This window comes from Atractosteus spatula, chromosome 9, assembly GCF_055471065.1.
Source record: "Atractosteus spatula isolate fAtrSpa1 chromosome 9, fAtrSpa1.hap1, whole genome shotgun sequence".
NCBI classification, from domain to species: Eukaryota; Metazoa; Chordata; class Actinopteri; order Semionotiformes; family Lepisosteidae; genus Atractosteus; species Atractosteus spatula.
Genome location: NC_142714.1, coordinates 27753399 through 27772421, shown reverse-complemented (window position 1 = coordinate 27772421; position 19023 = coordinate 27753399). Strand labels below are relative to the sequence as shown.

Below are 19023 nucleotides of genomic sequence, written 5' to 3'. Positions count from 1 at the left end.
TTTTCTCACCTTTCAAACTCAGTTAAGACTCTCACAGTATCTTTATCATATCCTTTATTTAAGTCATATTGTAGCGTTTACAGGTTCTTCTCAGAACAAAGGACCAGTGGAGACGCGATTAACAAACCAAGCGATAGCTCTTATTCTTTAACAACCACAAAACCAAACACAGGATATACACACGCGAGGAGACTGATGAAACACGGACACATCCTTAGGATGGTAATTACTTAACAACACGCTATACACTTATAAGACTACACAGGACACTAGAACTACTATGACATTATTTACACAGGTAGGGTCAGCCACTGGTCATCGTGCTGACCCTCAGACTCTCCCCGGCTACAACTCCCAGCCTGCCCAGCGGTACTATGAGCGCTTCCTCCTCACCACCAGGCAAGGGCGTTACACTACCCCCACCTGAAACGTCTGGCGTCCCGCCAACGTCGAACACCCCCCTCAGGCTGTACTCGTACTCGGCTAAAGGCTGTGGAACCCTGCGTGAGTGGCCGCTGCGCCGCGGTTGCGACTGGCGACCCACGGACGCCCCACTATCGGCCGGCTCCGGCCCGGCTGCTCCTCTGGAGCCTCCCCACACGGCTCCTCCTCCCAGGCCCAGTAGGGGGCCAGGCGGTCTCGGTGCAGGACCACCACTCTCCCCCGTGTTTGCAACTGGACACGGTAGCAGACCTCGCCCACCACCCCAAGGACCTCAGCGGGCCCTCCCACGACAGCGCCGGCTTAGGGCTGAGGCCTTTGCAGGGGCGCGGGCTGTACACCCAAACCATGTCCCCGGGCTGGAAGGCAGGCCCCCTGCAACGCAGGTCGTAGTGCCGCTTCTGCCGGACCCCCGCCTGAGTCAGGTGGGTCCGTGCAAAGCTGTGCACCCGCCGCATCCGCTGCCGTAGGTCCCACTCGTAGTCCGGTCCAGCCGGTGGTGCCGACCCGTCTCCGGGCGGCGGGCCGAAGACCAGGTCCACCGGGGTTCACATTTCCCGGCCCAGCATAAGCGAGGCCGGGGTACACCCGGTGGATTCCTGGACCGCGGTTCGATACGCCCAGAGCGCAAGGGGGAGGTGGCGGTCCCAGTCCCGTTGGTGCCGGGATACCAGGGTGGCCAGCTGGGTGGCGAGCGTCCGATTAAACCGCTCCACCAACCTGTCGCTCTGGGGATGCAGCGGGGTGGTCCGCATCTTAGTGATCCCCAGGCGCTGGCACACTCTGACAAAGACCTGGGACTCGAAGTTACGCCCCTGGTAACTTAACTCCTCCGGCACCCCCAGCCTGGCAAACATCCCCTCCAGTAGTGCATCGGCCACCGTGGGGGCACTGTGGTCCGGGAGGGCGTAGACCACTTCGTAAAATAGTCCATGGCCACCAGGACGTAGCGGTTCCCAGCTTCAGTGCGTAGAAACGGGCCCAAAACGTCCACCCCCACCCACTCCATAGGAGCCCCCACCTGGTGTTGTTGGAGGGGGGCCCTTCTGTGCCACACACACCGCACATGTTTGGCAATACCGCTCCATGTCCCGGTGGCAAAGACCCCAATAAAAATGGCCTCGGAGCCGCTGCAGGGTTTTTTTACAGCCGAAGTGCCCCACGCCCGGCTGGCCGTGCACCGCTCAGACCACAGCCCCGCGGAGCGACTGTGGCACTACCAGCTGCCACCGTACCTCACCACTGGAGGGTACCGGCCACCCCCGGCGCAGCACCCCGTCCTTTACCTCCAAGGCCTCCCACAGGGAGCAGAGGGCCTTGATGGATTTTGGGTGCGGGGCGAGCTCCTCTCGCGTAGGCCGCGCTCCTGCTGCCCTCCAGCGGAGCACCGGCCCCACGTCAGGATCATCTGCCTGTCGCTGCGCCAGGTCTGACAGGCCCACCCCCAGCGGCCCCTCCAGGGCCGTGGCCACGGCGCTCGCCTCCACCAGGCCGGGCGCAGTGGTGGCAGTCCGCGGCCTCACAGGGGCGCCGCGAGAGAGTGTCGGCATTGAGATGACGAGACCCCGCACGGTGCACGACAGTGAAGTCGTACTCCTGCAGGATCTCTATCCATCGCGCCATCTGCCCCTTCAGCTCCTTAAAGTTACACTCTCCCCAGCTTAACTCACCGTCCCCGGCGAAGGGCTATCCCACCCCGCTTCTAACACCAATGTAATGCAACGGGGTTCAGGTGGGTGCCCTTGCCACATCAGGTTGGCCCCGCACCCACGGGGGCTTGAACCCGGGACTCCCGCGTCACTCAACAGGGACCCAGCTTGTTGAGCTAAAAAGAGATCTCTCCACAGCCCAGTGGCTGTAGTCCTGCTATTACAGGGAAGGGCGGTGATGTCACCGCTCTGGTAAGCCGGCTCTTACACACCACTGACGGCCGTAAGCGTTACAATATTTACAACAAACTTGAAGAGTCGGTTGTTAATACACAAGGATATTTTAGTAGTTTAATCTGAGTGAAATACTTTTCTTAAAAGTACAATGGATTTGACCTGACCCTCGGTGCTAAAATCCAAAAGAATAATTGCTTTTCCACACTATAGAGTAATATAGTGCATAACTTCTATGGGTTAAGAATGTACCGACATACAATTATCTTAACAGTTATAAAAGAGCAACAATGCATTAAATGCTTGGGAGAACATTTTTTCTATTTTTCATATCAAGAATACATCTAAAGCAGTTGTCTTTACTCCAGTTCCTGGAAAGCCCTAATCTAAACGATTTCATATATAACCTCTATATTAAGATTTGCTAAATTAGATTTGGAACAATCTAACAGTGATCAATTAAAATTAGATTTGGTAAGTGGAGTAATGTGGCACCAGAATACCTTTCAGTTATGAAGAACTCTTAAGAGCGCTTTCATCATTTATCTGAATGAATTATTTGATTAGTTAACCATTAACTTAGTGGTGTTCCTAAAGAAAAAAACAGTTGTCTGTGGGTAACATGCAAGGCTAACTGGATGGGAGCTCTCTGGGACCAGGACTGAAGACCCTTAATTTAGAGGAAGGTTTCTGAAAACCAGGAGTAATGAAAGTCTTTTAAAAAAAAGATAATTAGAAAGTATTCCAACGATGCCTCAATTAGTAAAAGCACATAAGAGTTCCAGGAGATAGGTGGTTCTGAAAATCAAAATTCATAACAATGGTTTCAGGACCATGCAAATGAAGAGAATGCTTACAAAATATCATATGCCCTTATCAGTATTTAAAAAACCTAAATATTGTAAATGCATAGAATCAAATTATTCCAAACACTTTGAATACCACTGGCTATTTTAAACAAGTGGCTTCAGAGGGTTCTCATTAAGTAACTAAGTGTTATCAGTGTTCTACTTATAGACAGCAAACAGCTATGTCAGAAATGTTACTACATAAAAGGTCATAAACAGAGTAGAATGGTATCAAATATCTACCTAGGACAGTGAAAAATCACTCGAGCAGTACCTTCTGGTGGAAACTGGATAGCCCAACTGCCTGAGAACACAGCTTCTGCCATCATCTATTTAGCACTCATAACACATTTATGTAAGAAACAAGCTAATTTGGACATGTGACACTACAATATCTTGAAAGTATTCAAGGTTCAGGAACTCTAGCAGCCTGAGGAGCATGTCCTCATGTAGACAAAGGCACTGTAACTGTGAGCCGAGATGTAACAATATCTCCAAATTGGGAGCATTTAAAGAAAAATAATGAGACCAGGTACCAAACTATAAGATACAATTAACCTATTGTGATATAGTATTTCCTCAACAGCTGAATACTTGGAGAAGTAGCCTGGCTGGTTAAAAGTGGTATACATTTGCATATGAAAAAAGGTGTTGCTTCTCACTTCATATTTCAGCTGCAAAGTGGTGTGCCTTATCCTTCATTCAGTTTATAGATGCTTATCGTTAATCCCAGGGCCTACTTTAATTTTCATTTCCCTCCTGTCATTTACCAGCCATTTTTCTCTCTCAACAGGGTAGTGTACAATATTCAGTTATAATATTTACAATCGTAGCTAATATTAAACAAATCAGAATCTACTGATGACCTGATCATTTGTTTCTTTAAGGCCTATCATAATACTAATGTATGAAAGCAAAAAGAACAACTCAAAACGATTATAAAAAGAATTTTATTAAAACAAAAATTAAAGCCACAGATCACGGACATTGTTAAATTGCTAGGATATTCCATTCCACCACAACATGGCCATTCCATGATCAGAACCATTTTTCATATTAAGAAAAGCTGAGTCGTTTTACATTAAATGACGTTTGAAAATTTACACTGGGTCACAAAAATAAATGTGCACTGGGGGGCCTCTCCTTCCTAATATACAATTCAAGAACTGTAACACAGGAACACAGCTTTGGGGGATTCGACAGAGGAAACCTTTACAAGCCACAAATATTCCAAACTGCACAAATGTGTCATATAGTCAAGTTGGGTCAAAATGACTGTACTTTTTGTGTCTGTTTAGTGTTAAAACACAACAGACCTTACAATGTTCTCTTTCTTTTCCTTCAATTATCTGCACTAAATACACCCTAAACTGATCACTTTGGCCCAGGCACTTTAGAGTGCAGATCAGCCCTGTCAATCTATACGTTACTCCATTTCATACTGAGGTTTTTCTTTATTTAAATTAAGCTGTTTTTGAAATACAGTTTATCAATTTAAAGCCACACATACAACAATTTTAAGTATGGCACTGCCATAAAAAAGGTAAAACTGCTCTTGATCACTTTAGTTGTAGATTCACAAATGCAATTCCTTCATCAGGAACCCTCATATTTTAACTTCTGAGAAATAACATAAAAGGGATACTACATCATTAAGCAAAATTTTTATATTGAAATTTCTATATTTTTATTACTTTTCAAATATTAACCCAAAACAGCGTTAGCATTAAAGTTACTCTCGCCTTTATTTCAACATAACTGTGTCTCAGAGTCACTGGAATCTTCTGTCTTGATAACTGATGTCTTGATGCTATGACCTCTACTTCCAGGACTGAAGCCAAAAGTGATTTGGGATACTTTTTCTTTAAAAATCCAATACGCTCATTTCTTAATACATTTGATCTGCCACATTAAAAAATGAGGTACAATTTATACCTGCTGCTTAAAAGGTCAAGGAAAACACTTATTCAAGTTCCCACAATACAGGCACTAGATTTTATGCTGGAATCTGCGGTCACCTTGATTGTGCTCCATGGTCTTGACAGAGATTTACAAGAATTGCAGTGTTTTAAATAAGAGACCATAGTTAACTTTAGCAAGACATCCATGCATAATGATATCATAGCAAAGTTACCCAACACCAAGCTATCTTAATAGGACTAACTGTGCCAAATCATTTACTCAAAATGCCATCTTTGAAATAGCAAAATTCTCTCAACTAATCTGGGAGTTTTCAAATGTCTGAAATTACAGGTTACAAGCAAATCAGAATTACAAGAAATATCTTGGATATCTTCCACTCATCTGTAAATGTGAAAATCCTACTCTTATGTTGAGTGGACCTATTGAAAACACTAGCATGTCTTGTTTCATTGTGAAATGGGAATAATGAAACCTGACCAAGATTAGCAGTAACTGTCGAGCATAGAAAAATTAGAACTTTCACCTTTTATGTTCTACCATATAAAAAATTAAAACACCCTACCCAGTACAAAATGAAATTTAATTAAAAAGGTGAACAAGGTGAAAATTGTTATGCATTTGCCAAACATCAGAAATGAACAGTTGAAACACAGCTTTAGATAACCCAGCTGAAGGTCCAGGGATAATTTGGGAACTCTAATTTGGGGAATTTGAGGCTATACAGAGTATTGGCTATAAACAGTTATTAGCAGGTTCTGACTAAAGGTCAAGTTCAGGGACTTTTTACACAAACGGTAGTCAAACTGTTCTACAAAGTTCTGTTATATAGCAGTAGAAAACCCTGAGTCATTCACTGTGAGGCAGTCAAATTCTAGACTCGTTGCAGCCTTGTTAAGCGTCATGGAATTCAATAAATGGAAATCATACAAAATTTATTAAACTACAGAAAATGTTTTAAATACAACAGACTGTCTCGAATCACATGTCTGAGGGTCAGGAATGAATAATCAAGTTTACCTTTATAGCTCTCATGTCAACATAAATGTTATGGAAAATGTCTGCAGCAAACGTTTTTTTTAACCTGCTGAGGTTTAATTCTGCATGTAACAGAACTGAAACACTTTAGTTATAGAATCAGACATTATATTAGATCCCAATGAATGTGTAAAAAGTCTAAATATTTTAGACTTGATGCTTCCTTAGACCAGCACTCTATCAAAAGACCAGAGAATTAATGTACATAGACATACTTAAACTGAAATGGACACCCGACCAAGGGCTGATAAGGAGCTTACGGCAAACGTTTTTTTAGCTACTATCCCAAAAATTAAGTTTTGGTCATGTGGACACTCGTTGTTCATCTGGGCACACAGCAGGTAGTGCACACACACAAAAGAGCAGTCGTGTAATAAAATGTACAACGCTTTCTGATAGAAAGGAACAAGAGAACAAAAATGGAAGAAATAACCACCTTTTCACATTCTTGCTTTTAAAAATCAGCCCCCTCCATGGACTCTTAAAGAAGGGGAAGAAAAATGTCTGTTGGTTTGAAGAGTGCACGAAAAGAAAGATAACCAAAAATGAGTTCTTATCCCCCTTCGGTGATTTATTTCATTATTCCAAACTTCTTTGCTTCGGTTTCATAGATCAATAATCTCCACATTTTAACAATGAAGACTTCGGCTTCCTCATCAAGTACCTATGGACACATGAGCACATTAAGAAGTAATTTAAAATCAAACTTTAAAAGACCTATGCAAGTATAAACGTAACAAGAAGCAACATGTGATGAATAGTAAAAATTACAAAGTATGTTTTAGGACACTTACTGGTATATCCCTAAAGCAGAAAACAAACCCCAATTTTAACACTAAAGTCACTTGACCCCCAATCTATACTCAAGAGAGATTATTAATTTTCAAAATTTAAAATAAATACTTAGCAACACTTACCATAGCAACATCATCTAAAATGCCCTGTGGTGTACTGTGGGCCATGACCTGAAAAGGAAAGTATAAATCCAGACTGTGAAAGTATAAAAGCATAAGGATACTAAATTCTAAAAAGATACAGATCCAGCCATTCAAAAAGCGCAAAGAACACTGCATTAAAACGCGGTACGCATGGCGCATCATACCACATGCAAATTAAATTATGATGATAGTATCCGGAAGCACCTTGTAAGACCTTGTAAAACCACCAGGTGGAGCTAATAAATCTTAACATCTCATGTACAGCATCTGAGTTGTCACCAGAAAACGTCCAGTTTAGAATCCCGGTCACTGCTGAAGGACAATCTTTTTCCAACTAAATTTAAATTGGATACTCTTTAGACTTCTAATAATTTTAAACTGTGTATTACAGCATGTTAAACACTAAAAAGTTGGTATATATTATAAAAGCAAGATTGCTCAATTGGACAAAAAGTACACAACCTTCCACCTTCATCAAATATTTTAATTATGCAAAAATATTCTATGCATCAAAGTCTTTACGGAAGATAGTACTAATAGTATTAATAATGAAAGTATTACTGTGGTCCACTTTCTTTGTAACCATCTGCATCAGTTTAGCAGTTGCGACACAAAAAACTTTTTTCATTGACCAAGTAACACCACACTTGTTTAAATGGGTTGTTTTGTTGCTGCACAGACTGTTAAACCAAGAAAAAGAGCGCCTCTTTCTTTGAAGGATTTCATTGATCCGATCACGTATTTGTTTCCAATCATACAAAGAAAGTTTTGAGAATCTCCGATTCACCATGCCTCTAATGGTTTCCCAGAGATTGCTCATAAACGATATTATTTTAGGAACATAAACATATTATGTTATTGGTAATTTAAGTAAAAAATACACACCAGTATTTCACTTTCTTCCTAAACATTTTAAGCATCAAAGTCCTTCATCCGGTTACATACTGTGGTTATTTTGGAAAGGTTTTTATGTGCTCCTTCTGACTATCTTAAGTTTATATAGTGTGTAAAAAGTTGTTTTAACTTTTTCTACGAATAAGCTCGTTATCGCAGTTAACAGAAGCATACTTTAGAATTTGATTAACAGGGAATATAATATGGAATCGCATTTCTAAAGAAATTTATAACAATATAATTATATTCATATACTGTAGCTCAAATTATCACAGTAGTACACTTTCTTTGCCCTTGTAAGAGCAAGGTGACTTTCCGCTATCTAAACAATTTTTTACAGCTTTTAAAGTCACGCAATGTTCCTGTCTAACTCAAACATCTCATTGTATCTTATTTATTTCATTTTTTAAAATAATTATAAGGTAACCAGCAATCATATGTCCTGTTTTTTCTTAACACTTGTTTTTCCATACTGTAGCTTGAGTCTGTGTAAACTGTAAGTTCTTTTTACCTCTTAAACATTTGAAACATGGATAGCTTAGTTATCTTTCTAGTTCACAGGTTTGCATGCATAATTTAATTTAATTTTGAAAGCCACTGAGACATCTGGTTACCATTGTTGTATTTTAGAAAAAAACATACAAAAAGCATGCTAAAACTGTGCCATCCTATTCCTTAGTTAATATATTTAATTTTTTATTAACAGTTAACATTGTTAGCAAAATATTTTGAATTATATTTTACCCTATTTTTTCTTTAATTTTGTATTTAACTTATTTTCTGAGTCAGATTTAATGTATATTTGAACAATGAAAATATATTTTTACAAGATGTGAGAAAAAGTGCAAATTTATTAGTGCTAAATTTAATATTATTGATTACTAATAGTAAAAAACTTACAGCGTATACAAAGATTCTAAGCTGATCCCAAGTAAGAAAAATCACCTCATTCGCACATAAAAAGATTAACTTGGTGGATGGTGCACTATTTTGTCAGCAACCTGATAATCTGCTTAATTCCTGTAGAAAACATGATTTTATTTATTTACGGAATGCGTGTTGTGGGTGAGGGGAGATTTCCCTTCAGCTCAACTGGCTAATTCCCTGTATTTGGGGATTCAGCTGGAGTTTTCACCCAGTTTTCACAAGCTGTCTCTTGTTGACTTCCCATTTCTTTTCATCTTCATTATTTGGTATGAGAGAGTTTTCTTGATTTTGGCCATATTCCGTCTCCTTACTAAAGCTATAGTGCAGCAAGTTGTCTGTCCCGACAAATGGTACAGATAAACGTGTACTATACTGACGAGCCAATATCTGGGAAATGTTTATTTCCTCGAATCGAACACAAAATACTGAAAATTAACAATACACCAGGAAATGTGATAGATGCATTAGCAAGTTAATGCAATTCTATTGAAAAGCCAGCCATGATTTTCTCTCCCAGCCTCAGCAGCAGACAGCAGATAATTGTTTTCTTCCCTGTTTAGCTGATCTGTCTGCTGCTATTGAAAAGCCAGGTGTAATTTTTTAGCACCAAGGAAAGTGTACTACTGTGATAATTTAAACTACAGTATATGAATACAATTATACCATTACCAATTTCTTTAGATATGCAATTCCATATTATATTCCCTTTTAATTAAATTCTAAAAAGTATGCATTTTTTACTGCAATAATGAGCGTAAGTATTTGCAGAAAATGTTAAAACTTATAACTTTTTACAAAGTATATAAACTTAATATAGTCAGAAGGAGCACGTAAAAACTTTTCCAATATAACCACAGTATGCAATTGAATAAAAGACTTTGATGCTTAAACTGTTTAGGAAGAAAGTGGAATACTGGTGTATTTTTTATTTAAACTACCAATACCAGCCATATACAGTTTACATAATATGTTTATGTTCCTAAATTAATATCGTTTATGACCTTCAGATGCGTTACGCTCCTCTTCTTTTATGCTCAGCTACTAAAATTTCCTTTTAGTTGTAAAATTCCATATATATATATTCAATACTAAGCAGATTAAAACATGCACAGTAAAGAGATTAAATTATTACATTGTTTCACTAATAACTAATGCACCACGAGTGCCCCTGTCAGTCATTGTGGCCAGCCAAATCACATACCACAGTACACCGCAGTGAACTGTGGGTAATTTCACATGGTACGGGGTTGTATCGTGCATTTTGAATGGCTGCATCTGTACAAAATGTTTATACAGTTACTATTTCAAGAAAATTCTCAGAAAAACAAAATTTGCAATTTCATTTCTCTTCAGACAGCTCTACTATGATGCATCTTGTTTTCACTTTTACACACATGCCCAACTACTGTATGTGGGACATATAATTGCTGCCACCGCCTGCAATCCACAAGGGTGTGGGCCCAAAGCTTCACAGCTTGCTTATTATCTTACTAAGTAACAACCTAAAGTTCTCCATTTTAATCAACCACATATATTCAAGCCTTATGAATATGGATTACAGCTATATCTCATTAATTGAACTAAAGAATACTTACATAGAACTATTCAACTCCAAACCATTCATAGCTGACTGAGAAATATTTTTCTATTGTTTCTGAAGAGATGTATGCACAAGTTGCACACTGACCTTTGAGCAAACAAAATCCACTAGAGTTGCCTCTTCCTCACCAATGTACTCTATGATCTTCTTATTGATCCAGGGCCTGATTCGTCGCTCCATCAGTGTCTGCGGGGAATTGAGATTAATCCGGTTAACAGGTCTGATGTAAAACATTTTCATTCATCTTATACTTCTGAGTGGTTGTTTTCCATAGTTGTAAACCAGGTGTAGGATAACACTAATGGTAGCATGATCAAGAAACAACAGTTCTCAACAGATGGCAACTAAACAATTTAGTATTCTCAAAACTCAGCAATACTTTGGTATATAGTATTTTCACTTTACAGTCTTAGCAAATGATAAAGTGTACATTACACAGGATAAAATGTAGATATCGCAATGTATAGTACTTTGAAATTAGATCTGCAACATATTTAATTAGTCAAGGAAAGTCACACTTGAATGGAAAATTCAAAATATATTTTAGCAGACTTAGGTCCCAAAAAACATTTTTTGACCTGCTTGTAAATTAGATACCTATCATCCATGTAATGGCATTTTTGTACAAGATTTCAACATGCCAACAACAGTCAAACACCTGCCATCAAATGCCAGCTATCAGATAGGCTAAAGCTCTTACATAACACAGGCCTTATTTTGAGTGTCCTGTGGGAATTCTCACCGTGTCCACAATGGACCAATCCAGGGGGTAGGAAAAGAGCTCCGACTTGGCTGTTGGGATCTTCTCAATGAGGCTCTTGATGTTCTTACGCTTCTCCTCCGAGTTGACATTACCCTTGTCGGCTCCCTTCTCATCTTCCCCATAGTCCAGGGGCACCAGTTTTCTCTTGCGTGGCAACTCGTCACTCTCTTCATCATCAAACTTGTTGAACACACTGTCCACTGCCAGTTTCTTTCTCTTTCCTGCATTGGGCTGACCAGGGCTAGCTGAGGACCCTAAATAGAATACATTAATCAGTTAAGGAAACATTTTATGTAAAACTTTAAAGAAGTTAACCCTAAACGTGCTATTAAGGCATATTATTAATTAATGAGAGAACATAAGCAAGATGACAAAGATGCTGATACTGCAATGATTACTGTACAATAAAAAAGTAAAATATACCCAAAAGGATTAACATTTCTTTAAAATGTAAATTATACAAAAAGTTAGTGAAATGGTGTTGTTAAAGTAAAAACAGAATTCTCCATCTTTAAGGATTACATCCGTTTTAAATGACCTCCCTGAGGATAAATTATGTATTGTATTCTATTGAAAATACTTAAGATGCAAGACATGAAAAACTAAGAAGCAACTAAAGCCATCTGTGTGAAAATAAATGCCACCAAACCACATAGTGGCACAATCTGGGCTACTGTGTGCATTTTTGTCGAGTTTTAGCTCTTGTACAAATTTAAAATTGGTGATATAAACAAAGTCTCTAGGAAGAGAAGCAGAAGTCATAATGGAATGCCAGCACTACCCTTTCATGTGTCCTGGATTAGGTTATAGGCCCACCCTTCAGACAGAGGTTTACATAATTGAGCTAGTTTATTTTGTCTCTAAATTGTCCGTGTCTGCCTCCTACCACAGACAAGCATCCCATCCGGGATATAGTCCTATCTTGGCACTATGCTTTTTGGATAGACTATGTGTTGTCATGTTACCAGGAAAAAGCAACTGTCTGATAATGGATGGACTAATAGTATCTCCAAGCCAAGCACATTAAAGTCTCTTAAATCCTTAGAAGTTTTATACCACCAATACTTTTTCAAAATTTGCAAAGTATTACTTTAGTAATGTGGAGGTTTTTAGCCAAATAATTTTACATTTGATGGAAATAGTGACAGGGAAAAGACTTATTTGAAAACATTCAATCATAACTTAATGTTCAGGTAATCCTATATGCTTGAAAATGAAACATGCACAGTGAATCATTATGTAAAAGTCTTCCACATTCACTTTAGCAAATGATTTGAATAAGATCATCCGGTCTTTACGGGCGGAGCGGTGGCACCGTCGCTAAGGATCTGTGCCTGTGGCTGGAAGGTTGCCGGTTCAAATCCCGCAGCCGGCAGAGGAATTCTACTCCGTTGGGCCCCTGAGCAAGGCCCTTAAACCCAACTGCTCCAGGGGCGCTGTACAATGGCTGACCCTGCTCTCTGACCCCAAGATTCTCTCCCTGTCTGTGTCTGTGTCTCATGGAAAGCAAGCTGGGGTATGCGGAAAGATGAATTCCTAATGCAAGAAATTGTATATGGCTAATAAAGTGCTCTCTAATGCCTGGATCCCTCATCCAGAATTTAAAAATGAACAGAATGTGCAGAACCAACTGCATTAATCATCTTGAAAAGCGCATGTAGAGCATGAAGAGCAGCTAAACTGAAACCTACCGAGTTTGAGGCTGAGTCCTATTCTCGGCCGCAGCTCCTCCTGTGGGACAGCCTCTGGTGAATTCTCATGGGGAATGATGATGCCACAGGGTGACTCATCCCCAGGTGTGTTGGGGGAGGCATTGCCGCTGGCAGAGGAAACAGAAGGGGCAGAGCTGATTGGCCTAAGCGTGGGCTTGAGGCAGGGTTTGGACTCAGGAGGCTCATCTTCTTCTTCCTCCTCCTCCTCTTCTTCACCTTCCTCTACTTCATCCTCGGACTGGGGCTCAGGCTCCACACCTTCCCTTCTCTCTTCCTTCTGGGTCTTTTCCTCCTCCACCTCTTCCTCTGACTCAGGCTCCTGCTTTACAGGGGGCTGTCTGCGTCTCTCTGCCTCCTGCTCCATCTGCCCCACAGACACAACACCATCAACCCTAGGCACAGTGACTGTAATAATCCTGAACACACAAACATTGTCATCAAGCACACCAACACTATATAGATATATAGTATATACTATCAATACATCAACCATGAAAATGCCAATATTGGTCCTTACACACACAACAATCAAACAGCATGACATTGCCTTAGACACAAACCATGTTGCTAGAGGGACACAGATGATGCACAGATAGGAATTAGCTAGCAGAAAGAGTTTTACTGATTAGTGCTTAAACATTTTTTGTCCACGATTGTTGGGGATTATTTTTAGTTTGCAGCAAATCTACATAACACTAAGTTAAAGAAACTAAATATATTCAGTCAAGAACAAAGAAGTTACCATATATCTACTTGTCTTTCTATCCAAAAACAATTTAATAAGCCCTTTCTATAATCCAGGCATGCTAATGTAAATAGCATTTCATTAAGATATTTTTTATATGAAAATAATGCCTACAACAAAAAAAAACATGACATTAAGAATACTGCAGTAAAGTATTTGACCACACTTTGCATAGTTATTGGGCAAAATGTAGGGTCATATATATTTGGAAATACATCACCTCTATGGATCTTCTCTCAAAACAAATCTTTAATAAAACCAAACATTTTCTTCTGGCTTTTACTTTGGCTTCTGTACTACATCCACAAACATTAAAAATCTTCACAATATTTGTTACACCCCTATACTGTTATTTTGGAAAAGTGTTTTATGTGGTTTTCAAGCTCACTAGAAGTTAAACACTTACAACTGGATTTTTCAATCAATTCCTACACCATCCATAGATAACAGTGTCTCACCCTCTGCAGCTCAGCATCAGGATCTGGGTGACCCTCTGCCAGAAGCCGCTGCCTGATCTCCTCCAGTTCCTCTTTCTCCCTCTTCCGGTCTCGCTCATCTGCTTCCATCTCCTTCTCTCTGTCTCGCAGACGCTTCTGGAGAGCACTGCCCCTGGATGTCAGCCACATGTGAGTATTATTTAAGTAAAACATTCATGTTTTTATTCACTCCCCCTAGTGCAGTGACATCTGCCATTAGGCTAAACAATCTATTCAACTCCTACCAAATACACAGTTCACATGTGAAACAGTGGTAAGACATTTGAGAAGCTTTAAAATTCCAGTCCAATTTGGCATATGCATTGTGTACACAAAGGTAAAATTAATAAAAACTGGTACCAAGGGTTACTCTATGCATCATCACACTTTTACTCCTGAATGCATGGGTCACAGCATATTTCACAGAAGAGACCAATAGTAGTTTTAAACTGTTAGCGTAACAGGTTCTTGCCATTTTAAAACACCAATAATTGTTCTGAAGTATGGGTGGACAAACTAAATATATCACAATATTAACTGTCAAAGGCAATATTTCTATGAATTCCACAATGTACCATTGTTGCAGTGGCTATAAAATCCATCATTTGCCATTCATATCATGAAAGTTTACATGACAGAAAAACATTTGTTTCAGACTCTGTGAACTACAATGAGGAGAAACTGAGCCATTTGGTCAGTTGAGAATGAGCTTATACACTAGTAAAAAGAATCAAAGGAAACTTTCTGGTTTACTCTACCTTCTTGCTAGTCTTTCATTCATTAAACAGCATAAAAGAGCCAAGGAAAGGAAAGAAAGGAAAAGAAAGAGGGAAGAAATTAAGAAAAGAGACAAAAGCACTGTCTTGCTCTAAGTTTGTGCCAGTTGAGGGAACCTTTTCCTGGTCAATCATGAAGACCAGATTCTGACTGTCTAAACATTAAGAGAGCTTGCCATTCTTTAATTCTAGGTAACTCCTTTCTTGTGGAATCCTCTGGCTAAAACACTCTCCTAGTAGGTGATGCATTTTCAGAAAAGGATCACAGAATCTCATTCACTTTTAGGCATCTATGTTCTAGAAAGGTAGATTTAATCCTGAGGCATACTCTTATTTAAGACAAGGTACATCTCTTGTTGGCTTTTCAGGGTATTGTATTGTGTTTCAAGTTACAGTGTTAGCACACTTTTTTTCTGTAGAATATCGGCCTCTGAAACACTTGGTATACAACAAATAAAAACCATATACACTCTTTACAAAACCATGTTGTATAAATGTTTGTACAAGTTTGCCTCAAGTTATTACTTTTTCCACCAGAGTTGCGCCAGAGAAAGAACTCACATTTTTCAAATTATACCTACCTCTTGGTCATATCAGGGGTTATTTCCTGCTCTTTACCTGACACTCTCATATTTGTAACAAATTATATTTATAATATTCATATTCTTTTATGTCTTTTTGACTTTTATGTGATTTTATGTGAATGTTATACACTGGATTAAAGATTTCCTTACAGATTGACCTCAGAGTCTACATGAATGGTGTATTCTTAGACAAACTGGTTTTAAATACAGGCGTTTCCAAGGGTTGTGTACTGTCACCTCTTCTATTCTCAATATATGCTAATGAGATGCAGATTCAGAGTGGCACAGCGAGTCTGATTAAATATGCAGACGTGGTTCTTTTGGGGCTTTGTTTAAAGGACCAACCTCTAGGTAAGCAAACTTAGTTTAAAAACATTAACCTTGAAAACTGATGCCAATCCGGTGCAATGGAAATAAATGTGACCAAGACTAAAGAGCTTTTTTTCAATGCTAAAACTGATGGAGGGCAATCTTTGCAAACAACAGTACTCAATGGTCAGTCTGTAGAGGTTGTGGAGAGTTTTAAATATCTGAGTACACATTAAACAAAGGCTGAGTTACACTGAGAACAGACTTTTTAAGAAAGCAAATCAAAAGCTGTTTTTAATTTAAAGACTCATGAACTTTAATGTGAGTCAAAATGTCCAAGAGATGGTATTTAAAAGCTTTGTTGAGGGCATCTTGGCATTTAACATGACGGTGTGGTATGGAAACCTGGGGCTGAAAAGTAAAACCAAACTGTCCAGAATTGTGAAAATGGCAGGAAAAATAATTGGGAAACAGCAGCCCCTGCTCTGCAATTTATATCATAATACAATTCTCAGACTGGCCAGGAACATCACAGCTGATTCCACACACCCACTCTCAATTCATAATACTCCCATCAGGAAGATGGCATAGGGTGCAAATTCAAATAAAACATTTATAAGAAGTCTTTTGTCCCCTCTGCAATACAACTACTCAATTAATGTATGTAGTCTCCCCACTACCTTTTTATCCATTTATTTACAGTTGCAAGAAAAAGTTTGTGAACCCTTTGGAATTACCTGGATTTCTGCATTAATTACTCATAAAAATGTGGTCTGATCTTCAACTATGTCACAATAATAAACAAAGACAAACTGCTTAAATTAATAACAAACAATTGTACTTCTTGTTAGTACTGAACACATTGTTTAAAAATTCACAGTTTAGGTTGGAAAGAGTATGTGAATGTCCCAATCCATCAGATGAGATTGGAGGTGTGGGTTGGAGGTGCCCTGCTCTATAAAAAAGGCACACAAAGGTTGGTTACTGACAGTCTGCTCTTCTCAAGAAAGAGCTGTTAATGTGAACCATGCCCCAATCAAAAAAAATCAGAGGACCTTAGAAAAAGAATTGTAGAGATGAATAAAGCTGGAAAAGGCTACAAAAGCATTTCTAAAGGCCTGAGTATTCATCAATCCACAGTAAGAAACTGTCTACAAATGGAAGAAATTCACTACTGTTGCTTCTCTCCCTAGGAGTGGGCATCCTGCAAAAATCACAGCAAGAGCGCAGCGTGCAATGCTAAAGGAGGTGAAAAAGAACCTTAGGGTAACAGCAAGGGACCTGCAGAAACCTCTTGAACTTGCCAAAGTCTCTGTTCATATGTCCACTATAAGAAAAACACTGAACAAGAATGGTGTTAATGGAAGGACACCACAGAGGAAACCACTGCTGTCCAAAAAAACATTGCTGCACATCTCAAGTTTGCAAAAAACCACCTGGATGTTCCACACTGCTTCTGGGACAATGTTCTGTGGACGGATAAGACTAAAGTTGAACTCTTTGTCAGAAACACACAGCACTATGTTTGAAGGAAAAAAAGCACTGCACACCAACACCAAAACCTCATCCCAACCGTGAAGCATGGTGGAGGGAGCATCATGGTTTGGGGCTGATTTGCTGCCCCAGGGTCTGGGACAGCGTGCCATCATAGAGGGAACAATGAATTCAAAATTGTTTCAACAAATTTTACAGGAGAATGTCAGAGTAGCAGTCCGTCAACTGAAGTTTAATAGAAGTTGGGTGATACAAACAAGACGACCCAAAACACACGAGTACATCAACAACAGAATGGCTTGAACAGAAAAAAATTCATCTGGAATGGCCAAGTCAGAGTCCAGACCTCAACCCAATTGAGATGGTGTGGCATGACCTGAAGAGAGCTGCTTGCTCAAGGAATCCAAGAAATATCAATGAACTGAAAAAGTTTTCTAAGGAGGAATGGTCTAAAATTCCTCCTAACCGTTGTGCAAGTCTCATCAGCAGCTACAGCTAATTCCAAAGTGTTCACAAACTTTTTCTTGCAACTGTATTACATACTGTTCTGATGTCAAGTGACTCTTAGGTCTTGCTTGGGTGTTTTGTACTTCTATGGGAGAAGCTAAAGAAATATCCACAGCAGTGGACAATAAAGTATCTATATTTAGACTTGAACACCATTTTGCAGTATGGAGTATGGAGAACTCTGCTTAGAACTCTTACAGGTTGACAATCTAAAATGTTCATTACAAGATGTGGGTAGATATAAAAAATCTCCTCTAAATCTGGAAAAGAGACATCAACAATAAGATTGGGTGATCTTATAAAAAGGGCAGAATACAAAGGAATATAGATATACACAAACACTGAGGAAACCTGGCATTATACGAGGAAAGGGCAATAGACAGAGGTGGAAATATATTAAATCAGTTTCATTACTTTAGCGTCCTGCCAAGCATATTATAAAAGCTTGTGTCTTGGTTAGAAAATCACAATACAGTAATTTTAGAAAAGCTAGACAAGCCCATGAAAGCTAACAAATATACCATTTGTGAAATCCAAACACAAACTTGTCTGCTCTGTTAGACGTTATATTTTATATGCCCCAGACATGTAGGGCAATGTAATTGTTCAGTTATATTTCAGAAAGGTATTTTTACCCAATCTTTAAGATCTCACAACCTGGTATTTTTAACTTTGTCCTACTTTCACTTTCATGTGTTCAGACTCACCTGTAATATTTGGGATCATCTCTGTCATCGTCGTAGTCTTCTAAGAATTCCTTCAACCTTTTAGCTTCTTTTGCCTACAAATGTTACACAAAAAGTTAGACAATGAAAAGAATGCATTTGTTTCATAAAACAAGAATCAATATTAATCAGGGTTCCCACTCATTTTTACCAACAAACGTTTTCCATTACTTCTTTCTCTCACATCCTGGGTCTTCATCTTTTTGGAGCCATACCTTGTATTTTTTTTATGCTAACCAGAGGTCACTGAAAACACATTTACCCGGCATTTTGACATGGGCACAAAGCTAGCTTACGGCTCACTATAAAATTCCCGCGAGAGGGTCTGACACGAAACTATAACGTGCAATGTGAGCAACGACAATGCTACAGCCTCTTTTTAAAAGGTTGCTAAATTATAAACAAAGTTACATGATACAGCCATGATAATTTTGGGCCAATTA

The 19023-nt window shown here is 39.4% G+C and overlaps 1 protein-coding gene across 5 annotated transcripts in view; it reads right to left on the bottom strand.

Moving 5' to 3' along the window:
* Window positions 1-4106: 4106 nt before the first annotated feature.
* The window catches only part of rbm25a (RNA binding motif protein 25a), a 28464-nt gene continuing 13547 nt past the window's right edge, over window positions 4107-19023 (bottom strand). For all 5 annotated transcript variants that reach the window (XM_088925687.1, XM_088925688.1, XM_088925686.1 and 2 more), the window contains 7 exons: window positions 18563-18636; window positions 14168-14318; window positions 12944-13328; window positions 11232-11506; window positions 10577-10675; window positions 7048-7095; window positions 4107-6794 (listed from right to left, as the gene is read on the bottom strand). In XM_088925687.1, the coding sequence (XP_088781813.1) occupies window positions 6702-6794; window positions 7048-7095; window positions 10577-10675; window positions 11232-11506; window positions 12944-13328; window positions 14168-14318; window positions 18563-18636 (1125 nt within the window). In that variant the 3' untranslated portion in view covers window positions 4107-6701. The remainder of the gene's footprint in view (window positions 6795-7047; window positions 7096-10576; window positions 10676-11231; window positions 11507-12943; window positions 13329-14167; window positions 14319-18562; window positions 18637-19023) is intronic.